The 16,030-nt window shown below is 35.9% G+C and overlaps 1 protein-coding gene across 21 annotated transcripts in view; it reads right to left on the minus strand.

Annotated features, from left to right (window-relative positions):
- Nucleotides 1-16,030, minus strand: part of PPFIA2 (PTPRF interacting protein alpha 2) — a 501,225-nt gene that overhangs the window by 58,978 nt on the left and 426,217 nt on the right. For all 21 annotated transcript variants that reach the window (XR_011566513.1, XM_070788874.1, XM_070788862.1 and 18 more), the window contains one exon: nt 6,520-6,613. Coding sequence is in view for 20 of the 21 variants with exons in the window: in XM_070788874.1 (XP_070644975.1) it covers nt 6,520-6,613 (94 nt within the window). In the remaining variant the exon portion in view is untranslated. The remainder of the gene's footprint in view (nt 1-6,519; nt 6,614-16,030) is intronic.

A 16,030-nucleotide genomic window follows, 5' to 3' on the forward strand; every position in this document is an offset into this window, starting at 1 on the left:
ATTTCCGAAGTGCAAAGCTGGAAACTGAGATATATTTCCCAGATAAATACTGAGAACACTGGGTTTAGATTCTGAAATATTCTACTTTATTAGATCTTTTTGAGTTGATTACCCAAGAGTGTTCCCTTTAACCATGTCTGTACTAAAGGAACACTTGACTATAACTAATTGATTCAAGTACAAATATCTCTTCCATATTAGGCCAACCACATTCTTTCACCCAGGAGCTTAAAAATGTGAAATGGAAAAGATAAGTTATTGACAATACTCTAGAGAAACATTTCATAATCTGTCATGGTTGAAGTTTTAGAGTGGTCCTGGCTCTGTTGTTTCTGCAATTTCTGAGACATTCTAATATCCTACAAGTGAATTCCTTTTTTTTCTTTTTTTGGCTTTGTTCAGCCAAATTTAGTTTCTATAACATTCTTCAAAACATATTTTTGTGGAGGGAAGCAAAGACATTTACCTTCCATGTATATGACCTTACTTGGATGGAAAAATGTATTCAAAGCTTATAATACACGTCTTACAGATTAACTTATGGAATACAACTCTTTTATAAGTTTAACTTGGCACCCAGGTACTTAATAAATATTTGTTGAATGAAAGAATGTTGTGGAGATTCTGTGATACCTTTAGGTATGAATATTTTCAGTGACATTTATTTTGCTTAGAGATATGCAAGCTCTGAAACTTCCAAATGCTAAAGATTAAAAATGCCAAGTCTCAAAACACATTAATGTTTATGCACTGAAGGAGACCCTTAGGATTGCAATAGAAATAAATTAACTAAATCTATAGAGCTTCACTTTTATGTCTTTGATGTTCTAACATAAAGATTCATTGGTAGTGATTAACTGTGAGTGTTATGCTCCAAGGATAAAACTGCTTCTCTGGAGGATGCTGCTGATTGCCAAGTTGGAATGTTAATTTCATTTTAATGATGCTGAAAAATTGATTTCAAATACAGAATCCATATTCACTTCATAGTGGTATCCATTCAGGAGAGCATAACAAATCTAACATATAATAATATATTACCTATACTATAACTAAATATTAAAAATGGTAAATTAGTATATTAATATTCATATAGTATCTTCCAATTTAGTCTCAAAATACCGATTTCAACATGTATATATGTTTTAATAAAAAATTACACCGTGTTAAAAATGCAAAAATAAAACATAAAAAAGCAGATAAAAAACATACAAAAATTTAGGATTTATATTTCTGGAGCTATTCACTGGGTAACTGTAGATTTTAATATGCTTACTGACTATCATGAACTGTCATGAGTGTTAGACAAGTGTATTACTACTGAAACAGACAACTGCTCTTTAATCTCATCAGTCTCTGTAAAAATAAGCTTCTTAGAATTGAAGTTAAGCTTAGAAATAAAAATCTTTTAAGTCAATATATGAAAGGCAGTCTAATCTAACAAGTCTTTAGATTGAAAGTATAAAGTAGAAAAATGAAACATAGAAATTATTTGAATATAAATGTATTATGACATTTCTGAACCTCAGGATTAAGTGAGAAATCAAGCTTTCAGTGAAAGAGAAAGGAATGTTATACCAGGAAACAATGACAATCAACTGACATTAGACATAAGTGGCAGCCAAAAGAGTAGTATGTTTAAAGCTTTGAGGGGAAATTATTTTAAACTAATACTTTTATAATTTTCCATTAATTTAGGTATAAAATATATTTACAGATCTCTAAGCATATAAGAAGTTTGTCATAAACCTTACCAACACATTTATGGAGATGGTAATATGGGAAATTAGCAGCTAAATATGTTCCAGGAGGAAAAAAAAAAAAAGGGTAAGAAATCTGAAGAGGTATTAATACATATAATGGATACTTCTAAAGCTCTTTTTTAGGCAAAGATGCTAAGGACAAAATTTCTTTTCTTTTTTTGTGAGTTCATAGTTATTGATTCTAGAGTAACATATTTATGGAATCATAATGATGCAAATGCTATTTTTAAGAAGAAAATCCCATGGATGGAGGTCCAAGGGGTCACAAAGAGTTGGACACGACTGAGCGACTTCACTGCACTACATATACCTTACACTTGTACATCCTGGAAACGTGTGACTAGCGTTTCTTTCTATGCCAAGTGACTTTAACTTGGCGGTTCAGTTTTAGGAACCTCCTTTTATTTCCATATACTAAGCTGTGTTGTAACAGCTGCATCAGTAACAAAGCTGACATTTTTATCTCTTATTGTCTGACTCCTCTGTTTAGCAGCAAATAAATTCTAAACTTTAGCAAAGAACAGAGTTTCTATTCACTGGGTACTAAAATATTAATACCAACATCCAGATTCTAAGAGAAGTTCAGGGAGTTAGGGAGTCAAAGGATATTTATAAACTGAGGTTTTTGGTGAGCTAGGCCATGTACATTTTGGATATTGCAGTAGCTTTTTAATAAGGTGCAGTTCTTTTATAGAGTTGTGTGGTTGACTAACTGGCCATCCTGAGAAAGAAGGTTTAGGGTTTAGTCTAAAACATTTGCTGGAGAGTTAAGATAGGGAAATAGGTTCTTGAAGATCAGGATGGAAGGTATAAAAGGGAAGAAGTGAAGTTCTCAGGTCTAGTCTTAGGAATAGCAAAGATAGCCAATTGATATTAATTAGAAAAGATGCTTGCCATCCGATGAAATCAAACAAAGGACGGTGGAAAAGACCTCACATAGTAATGACACATTAAGAGAACTCTGGAGAATCACAATTTTAATACGGAGACATATTGAAAATAATAAATGATGCAATCCTTTAGGATTTGGAGAACTATACCACAAGGCTACAGAAACACTGGCCGAATTTTAAAGAGGAAGACTAGACAAATTAATGTGAAGTACCCTGGTGGCTCAGAGGTTAAAGCATCTGCCTGCAATGCAGGATATCTGAGTTTGATCCCTGGGTGGCGAAGATCCCCTGGAGAAGGAAATGGCAACCCACTCCAGTATTCTTGCCTGGAGAATCCCACAGATGGAGGAGCCTGCTGGGCTACAGTCCATGGGGTCGCGAAGAGTCAGACACAACTGAGTGACTTCACTCACTTTTCACTTACCCTGAGTATTAATTGGAATGACTGATGCCGAAGCTGAAGTTTCAATACTTAGGCCACCTGATGTGAAGAGCTGACTCATTGGAAAAGACCCTGATGCTAGGGAAGATTGAGGGCAGGAGGAAAAGGGGGCGACAAAGGATGAGATGGTTGGATGGCATCATGGATTCAACAGACATGAGTTTGAGCAAACTCTGGGAGATAGTGAAGGACAGGGAAGCCTGGCGTGCTGCAGTCCATGGGGTTGCAAAGAGTCAGACACATCTTAGCTACTAAACAACTACAGCTCAAAGAATTTCAAGATGAGTTTCAGTTTGACATAATTATCATAGGTATTAACTGTATTCCATATAAGCCTGCTGAAGAAATTTATGGAACTGAAGATTTTAAGGAAAGTATAACAAAGATAAGATGTAATAAAAATGAACCAGGCAGAACAACAATAGGTTGACTTTAGACCTTCAGGTTAGATGCTGTTCTCAGGGAAGAATAGCACCTGTGTGATAATACACAACTCAGGAAGATAGTACTCAGCTTAAGAATTATTAAGACAGTGGATGCTTTAACAGATCTGGTATTCTTAATTTCCTATTTCTCATCATAGGACAGTAGCTAGAAACAGAAGAAAAACAAATGTCTGCACCGCGAAGCAAAGCAAAAGCAGAACAAAGTAGGAACACAGACCTAGTAAGATGTTTTAATCTATCTGTCTTTAGTTGCTGGATGGTAAGTGTACCTCAAATTAGACCTTTGTCTGGGACTGCCAACGTTGTAAATTTCTGAACTTTGCAAGCATTTGGAATATCTTGAATGCTGCTCTCTGATTTCTCTCCCATATGGTTTTTCAAAATGTGTCATAAGTAACTTATTTAAAGATTTCAATCAATTAAATTTAAACTCACAGATTGTCAATCAGAGATACCTGATATCTTAGTAAAGTTAAAAATAAGATTTTCCAGCTATGCTATTTCCACAGGGAGACTAATGAAATGAATCTCTGATATGAACTTTGGTACAGTGATCATAAGTATAAGTACTGGGTCCTGGACACATCACTTGGCTTGGTCATTGGATAGAATGTAGAAGAACTGGTGGGAAGCCATAGTCATTGTAACCACGTATGCACAAACTATAGTGTTTAAAGATTTGAAATTGTTTTCTCCATTTTTTTGTGTATTTTTTTTAAAAAATGTACTTGAATTTATTTTTCATCTTGAAAGTAGATATATGAAACTTGAACACAGAAAAGAGTATGATTCATTGAAGCACATTTAAAGAGGATATAGTGTCTTTTAAACATAGAACATGAGAATTGTTTAAATAAAAATTTAAATGCTTCAGAAAATTTGAGAACATGACCAATGTTTAATCATGTAATAAGAAATTTGATAGCAGTAAAGTTTGAAACTATATCATTTAACAATAATTTACCTTGCTTATCTGGTAAAACCCATTACATGAGTACACGTGACTTTTTAGTAACCCAGAAACCCAGACATGGTGCCATAGAAGGCACGGATGAGCATTAGCACTTCCTTATATGTCTTACAAATATAGGTTGAATATCTATTCTTATTGGTCTTTTGCTATGAGATGGTCAATAATAAGAGAGATGCTTCGGTCTTTTCACTAATTAGCAACAACACTTTGCCTTGTTGTATCCATTTTAACTCAAATAATATTATTCTATAGGAAACAGTTGTGCTAAGGAATGTTAGCCTTTGTTGTATTATGGCTTGTTCTTAATATTCTTCTTGATATTCAAGACAAGGACTCTATGTACTACATTTTAAAATTATATTTTGCCCAAATGTATTTCAAAATGAAGTAATCAAGTTAAGCACAGGAAGATCTTTAAACCAAGTCCAGAACTTAAAATCATTTTCTTACTGTGAGAATACTTAGGATTTAAGGAATAATTCCATAAGATTAATATCAAATCAATCTAACAGTGTATAAAGTTAACAATTCCTAAACTTTAATTCTAAATTTATGATTTTGTTAAGTCATGGTATAATTGGAATTTTTAACTTCAGTAGCTGTTGAAATTGACATTTAACTTGGTCTTAAACAACAAACGAATTATGTGAGGCATTGCCTCCATACTGCCTTATATGTAAGATGAAAACTGGACAGATTGCCATTATTTTTAAATATTTCATTGTGGGGAAAATGAGAATTAACTTTTAAGGGAAATAAACTAAGTGGATTAGCCAGGCTAGGGTTTGATTATTATTACTACTTTAGACTTAAAGCAATCTCAAATAAATACACTGAAAATCCTTTAGACTTCAAGTAAATTTAATATTTATATATATACTTTGAGTGACCAGTAAATAAAAAGGTAATATTTATTAGTATGGAATGTGATCGAGCATTTAATTGTATTCAAGAGAGAATGCTCCCAAGGTCACTTCTTTTTTCTGTATAGCATTTCCACTAAATTTGGATATATAATTAATTTTAGTAAGTAGAAAGTTAATGCAACAGTTATACCAGTGGATTCTTCTACAACTTTTAAATACATATTTTTCTCATTATTAGCAAACATCTGCAAAGCAAGTGAGAAGGGAAAATATGAAGTAAATTAATTAGCATAGTATAGCCACTTGCATGTCAATAATAATGATGACTAGAGCGATGAACATACTTTCAAAGGAATGAAGATAAATAGGAAAACTACAAGCCTAACATAATAAATATTTGAGAGGGAAGAAAAGGAATAACCAACTAATAGATCCTGGAATAAAGAGAAATTCTTTGGATTTTAAAGAACATGGTCTAAAGGTGCTATTTCATCATTGAAAATGTTACTATTCATTTAAAAAATATGTTACATATAGACCCACTTGTGTCTAACAGCTGCTGAGACTCCAAAATTGCCAATTTTGCAAGTTCATTTAAATGTTCCATCTTATATGTGAATGAAAAAATATACTATCAGTTTCCTGACAGATGCAAAACAATCTGCTGTGATTCTAAAATAAGTTTACATTCAATCAGAGAAATGGTCTCCTTTTAAATACTCCATTTTAAGAGGAGGTTCTTTAATTGTCAAGAGAGGAAATACAAAGTTGGATGGTATAATCTCCATTTTATCATGCCAGTTCAGTACTGAATTCAACTTCAAATGGAATATTATATTATTTGTAAGGCTACATTTAAATATTTTAAATATATTTGAGTTTTGAAATAAAAGCTTTGATCTCTTTAAAAAAAAAACAAAACTGTTTCTTTATACTAGGGACTAAAATCTTTTAATAGTTGGATGATTATAACCGTTAACATTGAAGCACCAAATAGTTTCAGGGAATACCCGGATAACACTGGCCTCGGGCTATTGTTTTCTTTCCAATTACTCTGTTTTTAATTCCCCACAAACAATGATACAAAGTAAGTAAAAGTTAGAAAGAGAAGGGAAAAAAAAAATCTCCAAACCTACTTTTTCTTCAGTCTTCTGTCCTTCTCAGCTTGAGTTCCCAATTTACCTAACCCCAGGGACTCCTGAGCTGCAGCCTCCGTCTCCATAAAGCCTCCTGTGAAGAAGTAACCGTTCATGTTAGGTTGGATACATTGTGTCAATTCTGGAATTACATTTTTTAAAGTTTATTTGAGCAACTGTTTAGTATCACTTTTTTTTTTTTTTTTTCCTTTTTTGGCTGGTCTTTGTATTTCCAACTCAATATGCATTCGCTGGCATGGGTATACACACGGAGAGAATGGGGGTGGGTATACACATAAACACACACCGAGAGAATGGGGGGGGAAAGCACCTATAAAAAAAAAGGTAGGCCATTCAATCACACCCAGTAGCAACTAATACATGTGGCCTATACACTGAAAAACACTTAACTACATAGTCTGCAAGCTTTGAGGTTTGTTTTTCTACTTTTCTTACGAAAAATGAAAAAATTTGTGCTGTGTGTGAGGTTTTTTCCACTGTTTGAAATATTTGAAATTTTTCATGTATGATGGAATAAATGATAGCCCAATGCACAGAAACTCAAGTGTATGTCTTCTCTTCCAAATTGAGAGAATGGAGAGATATTTGCTGAGTTAAAACTTTTTGCTCTAGAACCCTCCTCTGCTCACCTGGCTGACTCCTATATCCTTCAGTACAAACCTGACTTTCAGAGCTTACTACGTTCTGGAAGGCTTTGCTTTGTTTCGTAATTTTAATGAAATACCTGAAAAAAATTCTTAATCTTTTTTCAAAAGACCCTGGTAAGAATTGTTTTTACCAAGCAGTTCATAAACTATTTGATGTAGAGTCAGTTTCATTTGGCTTTGGGATATATATGATATATTTATATAACCTTGGAGTAAGAGGAGAATGTAAGTGTGTTGGGCGTTGAACAATTTTACAGAGCAATTATTTAGCATCTCTAACATATCATTGTTCATAAATTATCAGTTGTAATTGAAAAATGAAAACTTAAAACCTGGGCTCTGTTTTCTCTCTGCTATTTACTGTGTGGAAAACATTAAGTTAATTTATCTTTAAGTACATTATGGTATACATATGCTTTTAATTAAAAGAGATTTAAATTCCATTTAAGCTCAAGATTAGGTAGAGAGATTTATGCTAATCCTCTTACAAAGACTACACAAAAACATTCACCAATATATCAGTAGGTATGTACTATTAAAGATAATTTTGTTGTAATTGTTTTTCATAATTTATTTTAGAGAATAATTTAACTACTCAATACTATTAGTTCGGGAACACTGTCATAAATAAGTTAATCTCATAGCCCCGTTATTCTGTTACTGAACTGAATAATTACAAGAAAGTCATCTTCAACTGAAAACATATTGATTGCTATCTAGATCTTACTCAGGGATTCAGAGTTTGAGGAATGAAATTTACTTTATTCAATTATACACATAAGCAATTAAAACTTAAAGAACTTTATATTGTGAATGATTTTCATTATGGGTATTATCAGGGAAGTCACCTACTAGTTGACTAAAGTACTCAGGGAATATTTTTAAATGTGGAAATTTCCACTATGCAGAATGAGTGAATATTTTCATTTTATTTTTCTCATTGGTATCCCTGCCCTACTGTACATCTATAAATTACTATTCACCATATGCAATAACAATAAAATTGCTCTCTGGAAATATAAATGGAAATGAATAGCGATTCACTTAAAAGTCACAAAATTCTTCATCAGTCCAGATGGGGACACAGAGATTGATGAGTAGACCTATTTCATAAACAATGAGATATTCTCAACCACTATGTGGTTGGATAAATCAGGCTTTTTATTCTTCTGAGGAAAGAACATGTAAATTATGATTTAAACTTTTTACATTTTAATTAGAGAAAAGAACATTTTAAAAAGTTTAGTGCTCTGGAAGAGAAACAAAGAGAGCTCTAGAGGAATTTTGTGAGTCCAAACCAGATCCAGAAAAAAATAGTAGAGTTTTCTTCTCACAAATACAGTTCTAAAAGTAAAAGGCATGAGGGGCTTGGAAATATTGATCACTTCAAAATCTAATATTCTTTAAAGAAATCTGATAAAGAATTGTTGCTACATCGTGTTTGAAAATGCCAATAGAAAATGACACATAAGCCACAGTAGGCAAAATTAGTTTCAAGTGGCATGGGCTGTACCCTTAAGCAGGAAAAAAATCTAATTATGTGCACTTTTAAGTCCAAATAAAACATTTATAGATGAGAAAAACATTCTTTCATAGCACTGATCCAGGAGTGAACTCCGGGAGTTGGTGATGGACAGGGAGGCCTGGCGTGTTGCGGTTCATGGGGTCGCAAAGAGCTGGACATGACTGAGCGACTGAACTGAACATGTTGAAATGATAAGTTTTCTATATTGGTTTAAATAAAAACATTATTAAACTTAATCTCACCTATCTCTTTTTACTAACCCTCTTAATATAGCTACTAGAAAATTGAAAATTACCTATGCAACTCGTATTTGCGGTTTGCATTATATCTCCATTGTATTGGTTCTATACAGGAGACAATACCAGTTTTCAGAGGGAGTGTAAATATTTGCATATGTTGGTGGGGGAAAGGAGGCAAATTTTTATATGTCACAACGATTGCGAAGTGCAACAGATATACATTAGATAGGAGTCAAGAATTCTAAACACCCTTCAGTAAGTAGAAAATCCTTTAGTTTACCCATTTTGAAATTGCAAGAGTGTGCCTAGTGAGAAACACTCATTCTCCAGGAGACCTCTTAGTAATACGGAGTGTGTACATACTAAGTCGCTTCAGTTGTGTCTGACTCTCTGCAATGCTATGGACTGTAGACGGCCAGGATCCTCTGTCCACGAGTTTCTCCAGGAAAGAATACTGGAGTGGGTTGCCATACCCTCCTCCAGGGGGATCTTCCTGGCCCAGGGATCAAATTCACACCTCTTATGTCTCCTACATGGCAGGTGGGTTCTCTACCACTAGCGCCACCAGGGAGTGAATGTCGCTCAGTTGTTCCGACTCTGTGACCCCTCTGTACAGTCTATGGAATTCTCCAAGGCAGAATACTGGAGTGGGTAGCCTTTCCCTTCTCCAGAGGATCTTCCCAACCCAGGGACTGAACCCAGGTCTCCTGCATTGCAGGCAGATTCTTTACCATCTGAGCCACAGGGAAGCCCAGTGCCATCTGGGAAGCGCCTAGTGATACAGCGAGAGCATCATTACTATACCCCATCTCACAGCATAAGGTGTTTAGGCATAGAAGGCTTGAGTCCCATGATTCAGTGGATACTCAGGTAATATATTGCTTATCACCTTGTCAGTGGCCCCCTAGAGGTGGCACATGCAAAATCCCAAGGCAAAATCCATACCCTCTATGAAGTTCTCTGGGCCATCAGGCACTCCGCAGACTCTTTTGTGAGGTTTTCAAGGACTTTGAAGTGTTTGAGACAGGATCGCTTTTAGGGTGTGAGGGGCCTAGTCAAATATTTCTTCCAGACCCCTTTCTAGACAAATATTTTGAGTAATCCAAAATTAGTGGAACAACAATCTATTGTGATCCAATCTCATATGACACCATTCTGTCAGCAGGAGTGATTCAATTATTAGGCCATCCTTCTGGAACCAAGGTCAGGCAACAAGGTCAGGTGGTTCTGGCCCAGAGCAACCCTACAGGTAAAGTCTCTAGGCTCCCCCAGGAATCCGGAGAATACCAGATACAGTTCAGAGAATTAGGGAGAAACAGGGACCCAGGTGCACATGGTTTGGTTGTATCAGGCATCGTGCCCAGACGGCACTGCCTTCCTGTCTGGTTCCATCTGAAAGGTAACAAAAATATTGAATGCTTCTAGAGACTTGACCTAGGGCTTCCCTGGTGGCTCAGTGGTAAAGAATCTGCCTGGAATGCAGGAGACTCAGGTTCATCCCCTGGGTTGGGAAGATCCCCTGGAGGAGGGCATGGCAACCCACTCGAGTACCCTTGCCTAGAGAATCCCATGGACAGAGGAGCCTGGTGGGCTGCGGTTCATAGGGTCACGCAGAGTCGGACACAACTGAAGTGACTCGGCAGCAGCAGAGACTCGACCCACACAGTTACAGGTCTGGGAAAAGGGTGTGCTGCCGGGATAGCATTGCCAGTCCCAAGCTCTCCCAGGCACCAGAGGAAGGTCTTGGAGAAATTTCAGGAGAGGTGCTACAGCATAAGATCTCCTAAGATCCAGGCTGAGAAATTTACCAAAGGATGTGCAAAGGCCTAGATCTATGGATGGCTTTGTTACTGTTCAGTCGGTAAACTGTATCTGACTCTTTGCCACCCCATGAACTATAGCCTGCCAGGCTCCTCTGTCCATGGGGTATTCCAGGCAAGAACACTGGAGAGGATTGACATTTTCTTCTCCACGGGTACTAGATAGAGATATCTGTTCATTGGGATTGTGAAGGCAAATATCTCTATGTTGCCTGGCCTTAGACTCTACTGAGTATAATTTATTTCCTGTTGGCACTTGAGGTAAGAATCTGTAGGAAATTCAGGCCAAGACCCACATGGCAAGGGCTCTATATCTCCATTTGTCCAGCAGAGTTCCTTGCTATTGTATTCAAAAGAAAATCTAATCCCAGAGAGATTAAAACTATAATCTGCAGCTGATCAGTATTTCCATCTTTCATCTACTTGACCTCTCTTTGGAATGAATCCATACTACTCATTTTGATTTTAAACACACTTGAATGTATAAACGATGACTTGTTTCATGACTCAGTCTATTAGTTCTCTGGAGGAGGCACCTAGGCACCGTGGCTGGCTCCTAAATGGCATGTAATAAATGCATTCATAACTGAACCTAAACACTGCTTCCTTCAGAAGAAGACATTTTTATTATGTAGAGCATGACTCATCTCTAACTGATGCTTTGAGAATTTATATTGTATTTACTACTCCCATAACATCTAGGAACAATCTGAATTTTGAGGTAAAGGCTAGCACAGCAACCCAAATTTTATGTGTAGAAACATGCTTGCTAAACAATGTTGCTCTGATGTTGCTATTGCTTCTGCCCATTATTTTCTTATGCTGATTATAATAAATAATAGAAATCAGACCATTATGATATAATACAATCTGACAGATAACCATGAAGACAATTGCAATTTAGCAGGCATAAACGTGTCTTTGAAATGTATTGCTTCTCATATGCATTTAAGGGAAACTTGCAACAGTAGTTTTTATTAATTGTTTTACTCAATAATATACACATTTTATGTATCTTTAATTAGGGATACTGCCTGTATGATTTATATGTATTTTCTGCTTTTAGCATTTTCCCACCTGCTTGGGTAATCACGTGTGCTCTGTTCATTTTTGTTTACGGTCATTATTATTAGGACTCTGAAGTCCTGGGTGGGTCTTCTACCTGGGTATTTCCCAGGTAGTAAATCTGTTAAAATCATGTGGAACAGATGACCCACCAGAGGTAATAAATGCATTTAGCATCACTACGTCTTGACCCTCTGTTGCCATCTTCCTCACTGGTTAACTGCCTCTGAAGCACAGCATGGTGTGCGATTGCTCCGATTCCTCACTCTCGCTTGTGCTCGGATACTTGATCCCGGGACCCAGACCATTTCCTTGGCGTGCTGTGCCTCCTTCAGGGGGCTGCCTCCTAGTCTATGCATTTTCAGTGTCTCCACAGCTAGGCAACTTGATCCTCAATCCTTATCACTTCTTTGGCTTGATCATTTGGTTTCACACTTCACACCCCAGCCTGGCATCCACTTCCTAACTAACCCTATAAAGACCCAGGTTCCTTTCCATCACATCTCCCATGGAGTTTATCTTTTCATGTGGCTTCAGTACTTTTTTTTGAGAGATAAGTCTTATTTGAAACTCAAGTTTTATACCTTTTCAATTCTAAAGGAAAACTGCACTTTGTTCTGAGTAGAGTCAAACATACCGAGGGAGGGAAAAAATTAACCTTATGTCTATATATTCTATAAGAAAGTTTATAATATATTCTGTGATGCTTTTACTATTGCCTTGAATTGTTCTTTACTTTTTATGCATTTATGTGTAATACCCTCAAGAAGTTATAAACTTTTTGAAAAAAAAAGTTTAATTTCATTAAGTTTCCAAACATGTTCCATGAGACTATGAGCTCACTGAAGTTCTTTCTGATGGAAACAGTCCCAAGAGTATATTGTCTGGAGCACTCGCCGAGCAATGAGAGCTGGGAACCACTGCCAACCCTCCTACCAGTGGCTGCTTTACCTGGATGATTGTTAAAATCATCTGTTTCTGTACAGTATAGAGCATGGGTCATTACATGGCCTTTAGATATCTTCTAACTCTAAAAGTCTGTAATTTGAAAAATAAAATGCATTTTCATAGTACAAAACTCATGTTACGTATTTTATAGAAAGGAGAGCTGCTGGGTCTAAGGCTTAAATGTTAGAGCTTCATAGATTCAGGACTACTAGGTTTGAAATAGGCCTTAAAGATCATCCTGTCCAACTGCCCTTCCAATTCTTGGACCCCTTTCTACAACAGTTCTTCCTACTATTTACCTAGCTTCTGCTTGATGATATCCAGTGACTAATAACTCATTATTTCACAAGCCAGTTTGTTTGTATATAACTGTGACTCCGCAGTGTTCTCTTTCTTATTGAGATGAAGTTGGTCTTTTAACACTTTGGCTAGAGTTTTGTAGCCTTACTAAACAATGAAAAGGCCAAAGATTCTGCATATAACAAGCTTTTCAAATATTCATAATCAGCCATCCAGACAGGTCAGCAAAGGGAACAGCATGCCCTTCTACTTAGTTACTTCTCACATAATTTCAATTCTCCTTATTAGCTTAATATTTCCCTCCAAACTTACTTCAAAGTTATGATATGCCTCTGAAAGTGTAGTTATGAGAGATGGATTCTATTCCCTGGCTCATGTTTTACAATAGAAGAACAGGATGAAAAGGTCTTCTTTTATCTCAATACTGTATGTCTATTAATGTGTCCTAAATTCATTGACTTATTAACTTTAAAGTTACATGAATAACCAAATTTTTCTTGCAAAAAATGTTCCCAAGAGTTACACTTTTAAAAATAGGATATTTTGGGCCTTCCATGTCTCAGGTTTTTAAGGTAATCCTAAAGGAAGAACACTTATTTTTCTTCCATTTGTGATTTCTTTCCATATCACCAATCCATAAATCAGATCACTGTGCTATTGAAATATTCATGTTCAAGTGATTGGGGGATGTGTTGATCACAAACAGTGAATCCTCATCAAGCCATTAGAAACCTGGATTCAGGATGTCATCACTCTACTCATCATCACTATTAAAGGAGGATTATTCACCTGGTTGCAAATTCCACCTAATTTTTCCATCACTCAGGCTCCATTTTGTCATCTTGTGTACAGGGCTGCCATGAATCCCAGCTCACCCAAATGCCTTTCCTGTTCTATTACTGAGTAACTTTGTCAGAGAAACAAACAGGCTTCATCTGACATGGCTGTTTTGAACACAATTTAATTTGCTTTGCTTTGAAACAGGTTGATGCCTTTGGATAAAATTACAAGTCAAGCCAGTCAACATTCTGATTACTGATGCATAATCGTGGATCTTGAGATTTAGAACCTCTGTTTCTGATTGTCTTGAGTTCAGACAATGTAGCAGGTAAAGCTCTTTTGGGCCAGAAACAGTACGTTTCAGTATGAAGTGTTTGTTTTTTAAATGAAAGGTTGTCTGTGCTTATATGCCACCCCCGTTGCTAAATTCAGTGTTCTTTGACGTCAGTGCCATGCTTTCACCATTTTCCTAAAGTCCACGGTCAGTACTCTGTACTTCACGGTGGCTCATCATATGCTATTTGTTCAAAATAGGAGTAGATAAATGACTTTGGATGATCAACATTCTACCTGCCCCCACCCATCAAAATATCAATTCTCTTGGGCTTCCATGTCCTCTTGTTAATGCCTCTTTTCTGGTTGAAGTTTTGCTTTTCAAGTAAGGAGATAGAGGCAAAAGTGTTTTGGAATAGTTGCACTTATTTGCATATTTTGTTCAAATACATTAAATCTTTGTTTTATTCATTTTCTTTAAACTTTCAAAAATAATAAACAAAAATAATAAAAAATAAGAATTTTATAATTCCCCTTTTGACCTGGGCAGGTTTTTCAATTATCACTTTATTTTGGTTGGTGCCTTTTTGGATACTATTCTTACTTATCTATGACATTCAACTATATCTGTCATTCACATAGATACAACTTATGTAAAAAATGTTTTAGAATTTGTTTTTAGGAAGAGGTCACCTATTTTAGATATACTGCTTAAGTTTACATCATCATAAATATAATTGAGTTTATTTCTTTATAATATCTAGCTTTGATGTCCTAACCAGTCTTCCAGGTTGGTTAAGATTGAACTTGTGTCTAGAATTTTATGTGTGGAAGTCAGCATATAGTAGGTTGTAATGTGACTGACAGATGAGGAAGAAAAAACTCACTTAAGCTTGGATGATACGGGTAGGGAAAAATAAGTCAATATTTAGGGAAGATGGCAGGATCAAGTAATGACTTTTAAAATGAAGGTTAGATATGAGCATGTTTAAACATTTATGGAAGCAACAGAGATGCGTTGCATCTGGATGCATAAATCAGGGGGGTGAAACCATGGTCACTGGGCTGTTAAGTCTTTTACGACCTGCTATATAGCCCAGTAAACTCTACTCAATATTCTGTATTGATCTATATGGGAGAAGAATCTAAAACTGAGTGGATATATGTATACATTTAACTGATTCTCTTTGCTGTAGAGCAGAAACTAACACAACATTATAAATCAACTAACCTCTAATAAAAGCAAATCTAAAAAAATGCATGTTATTACATCCTGAATCTATTCTATATTCTAGGAAGTAAGCAGAGATATTTATTGGCCTGCTTTTTCCATGTCTCTCAATGAGAGTATTAAACTTTTTTTTTTTTCATCTTTTTTAGGGGTTTGTAATATAGAAAGAAAGTGAGAGAAAATCAAAGAAGAAAAAATAGAGAGAGAAACTAAAACCAGACCCCCAAGTCTGCTAAAACAATATTCCCTCTGTCAGGACACTCTCCCCAAATTCAACTGTGACCTTCAAGGAGACAAGGCTCATAAATACGGTTTATCGTTTTAAATCCTTTATCTGTAAAGTATTTTTAGCTTTATTCAAATGCTTTTCAATGTGTTGCTTCCTTTGAGTTTTGGAGTTTCCACATTTATACTGCCTCTGATAGCAACATATTCATAAAAAATAGATGTGCTGCTGCTGCTGCTAAGTCACTTCAGTCATGTCTGACTCTGTGCAACCCCATAGACAGCAGCCCACCAGGCTCTGTCGTCCCTGGGATTCTCCAGGCAAGAACACTGGAGTGGGCTGCCATTTCCTTCTCCAATAAAAAATAGATCTACGTATATTGAATTTGATGCTCCATGGTTAGCAGTTATCAATGCAGTCACATTGACTGATCCAT

Source organism: Bos indicus, chromosome 5 (assembly GCF_029378745.1).
Source record: "Bos indicus isolate NIAB-ARS_2022 breed Sahiwal x Tharparkar chromosome 5, NIAB-ARS_B.indTharparkar_mat_pri_1.0, whole genome shotgun sequence".
Lineage (NCBI taxonomy): Eukaryota > Metazoa > Chordata > Mammalia > Artiodactyla > Bovidae > Bos > Bos indicus.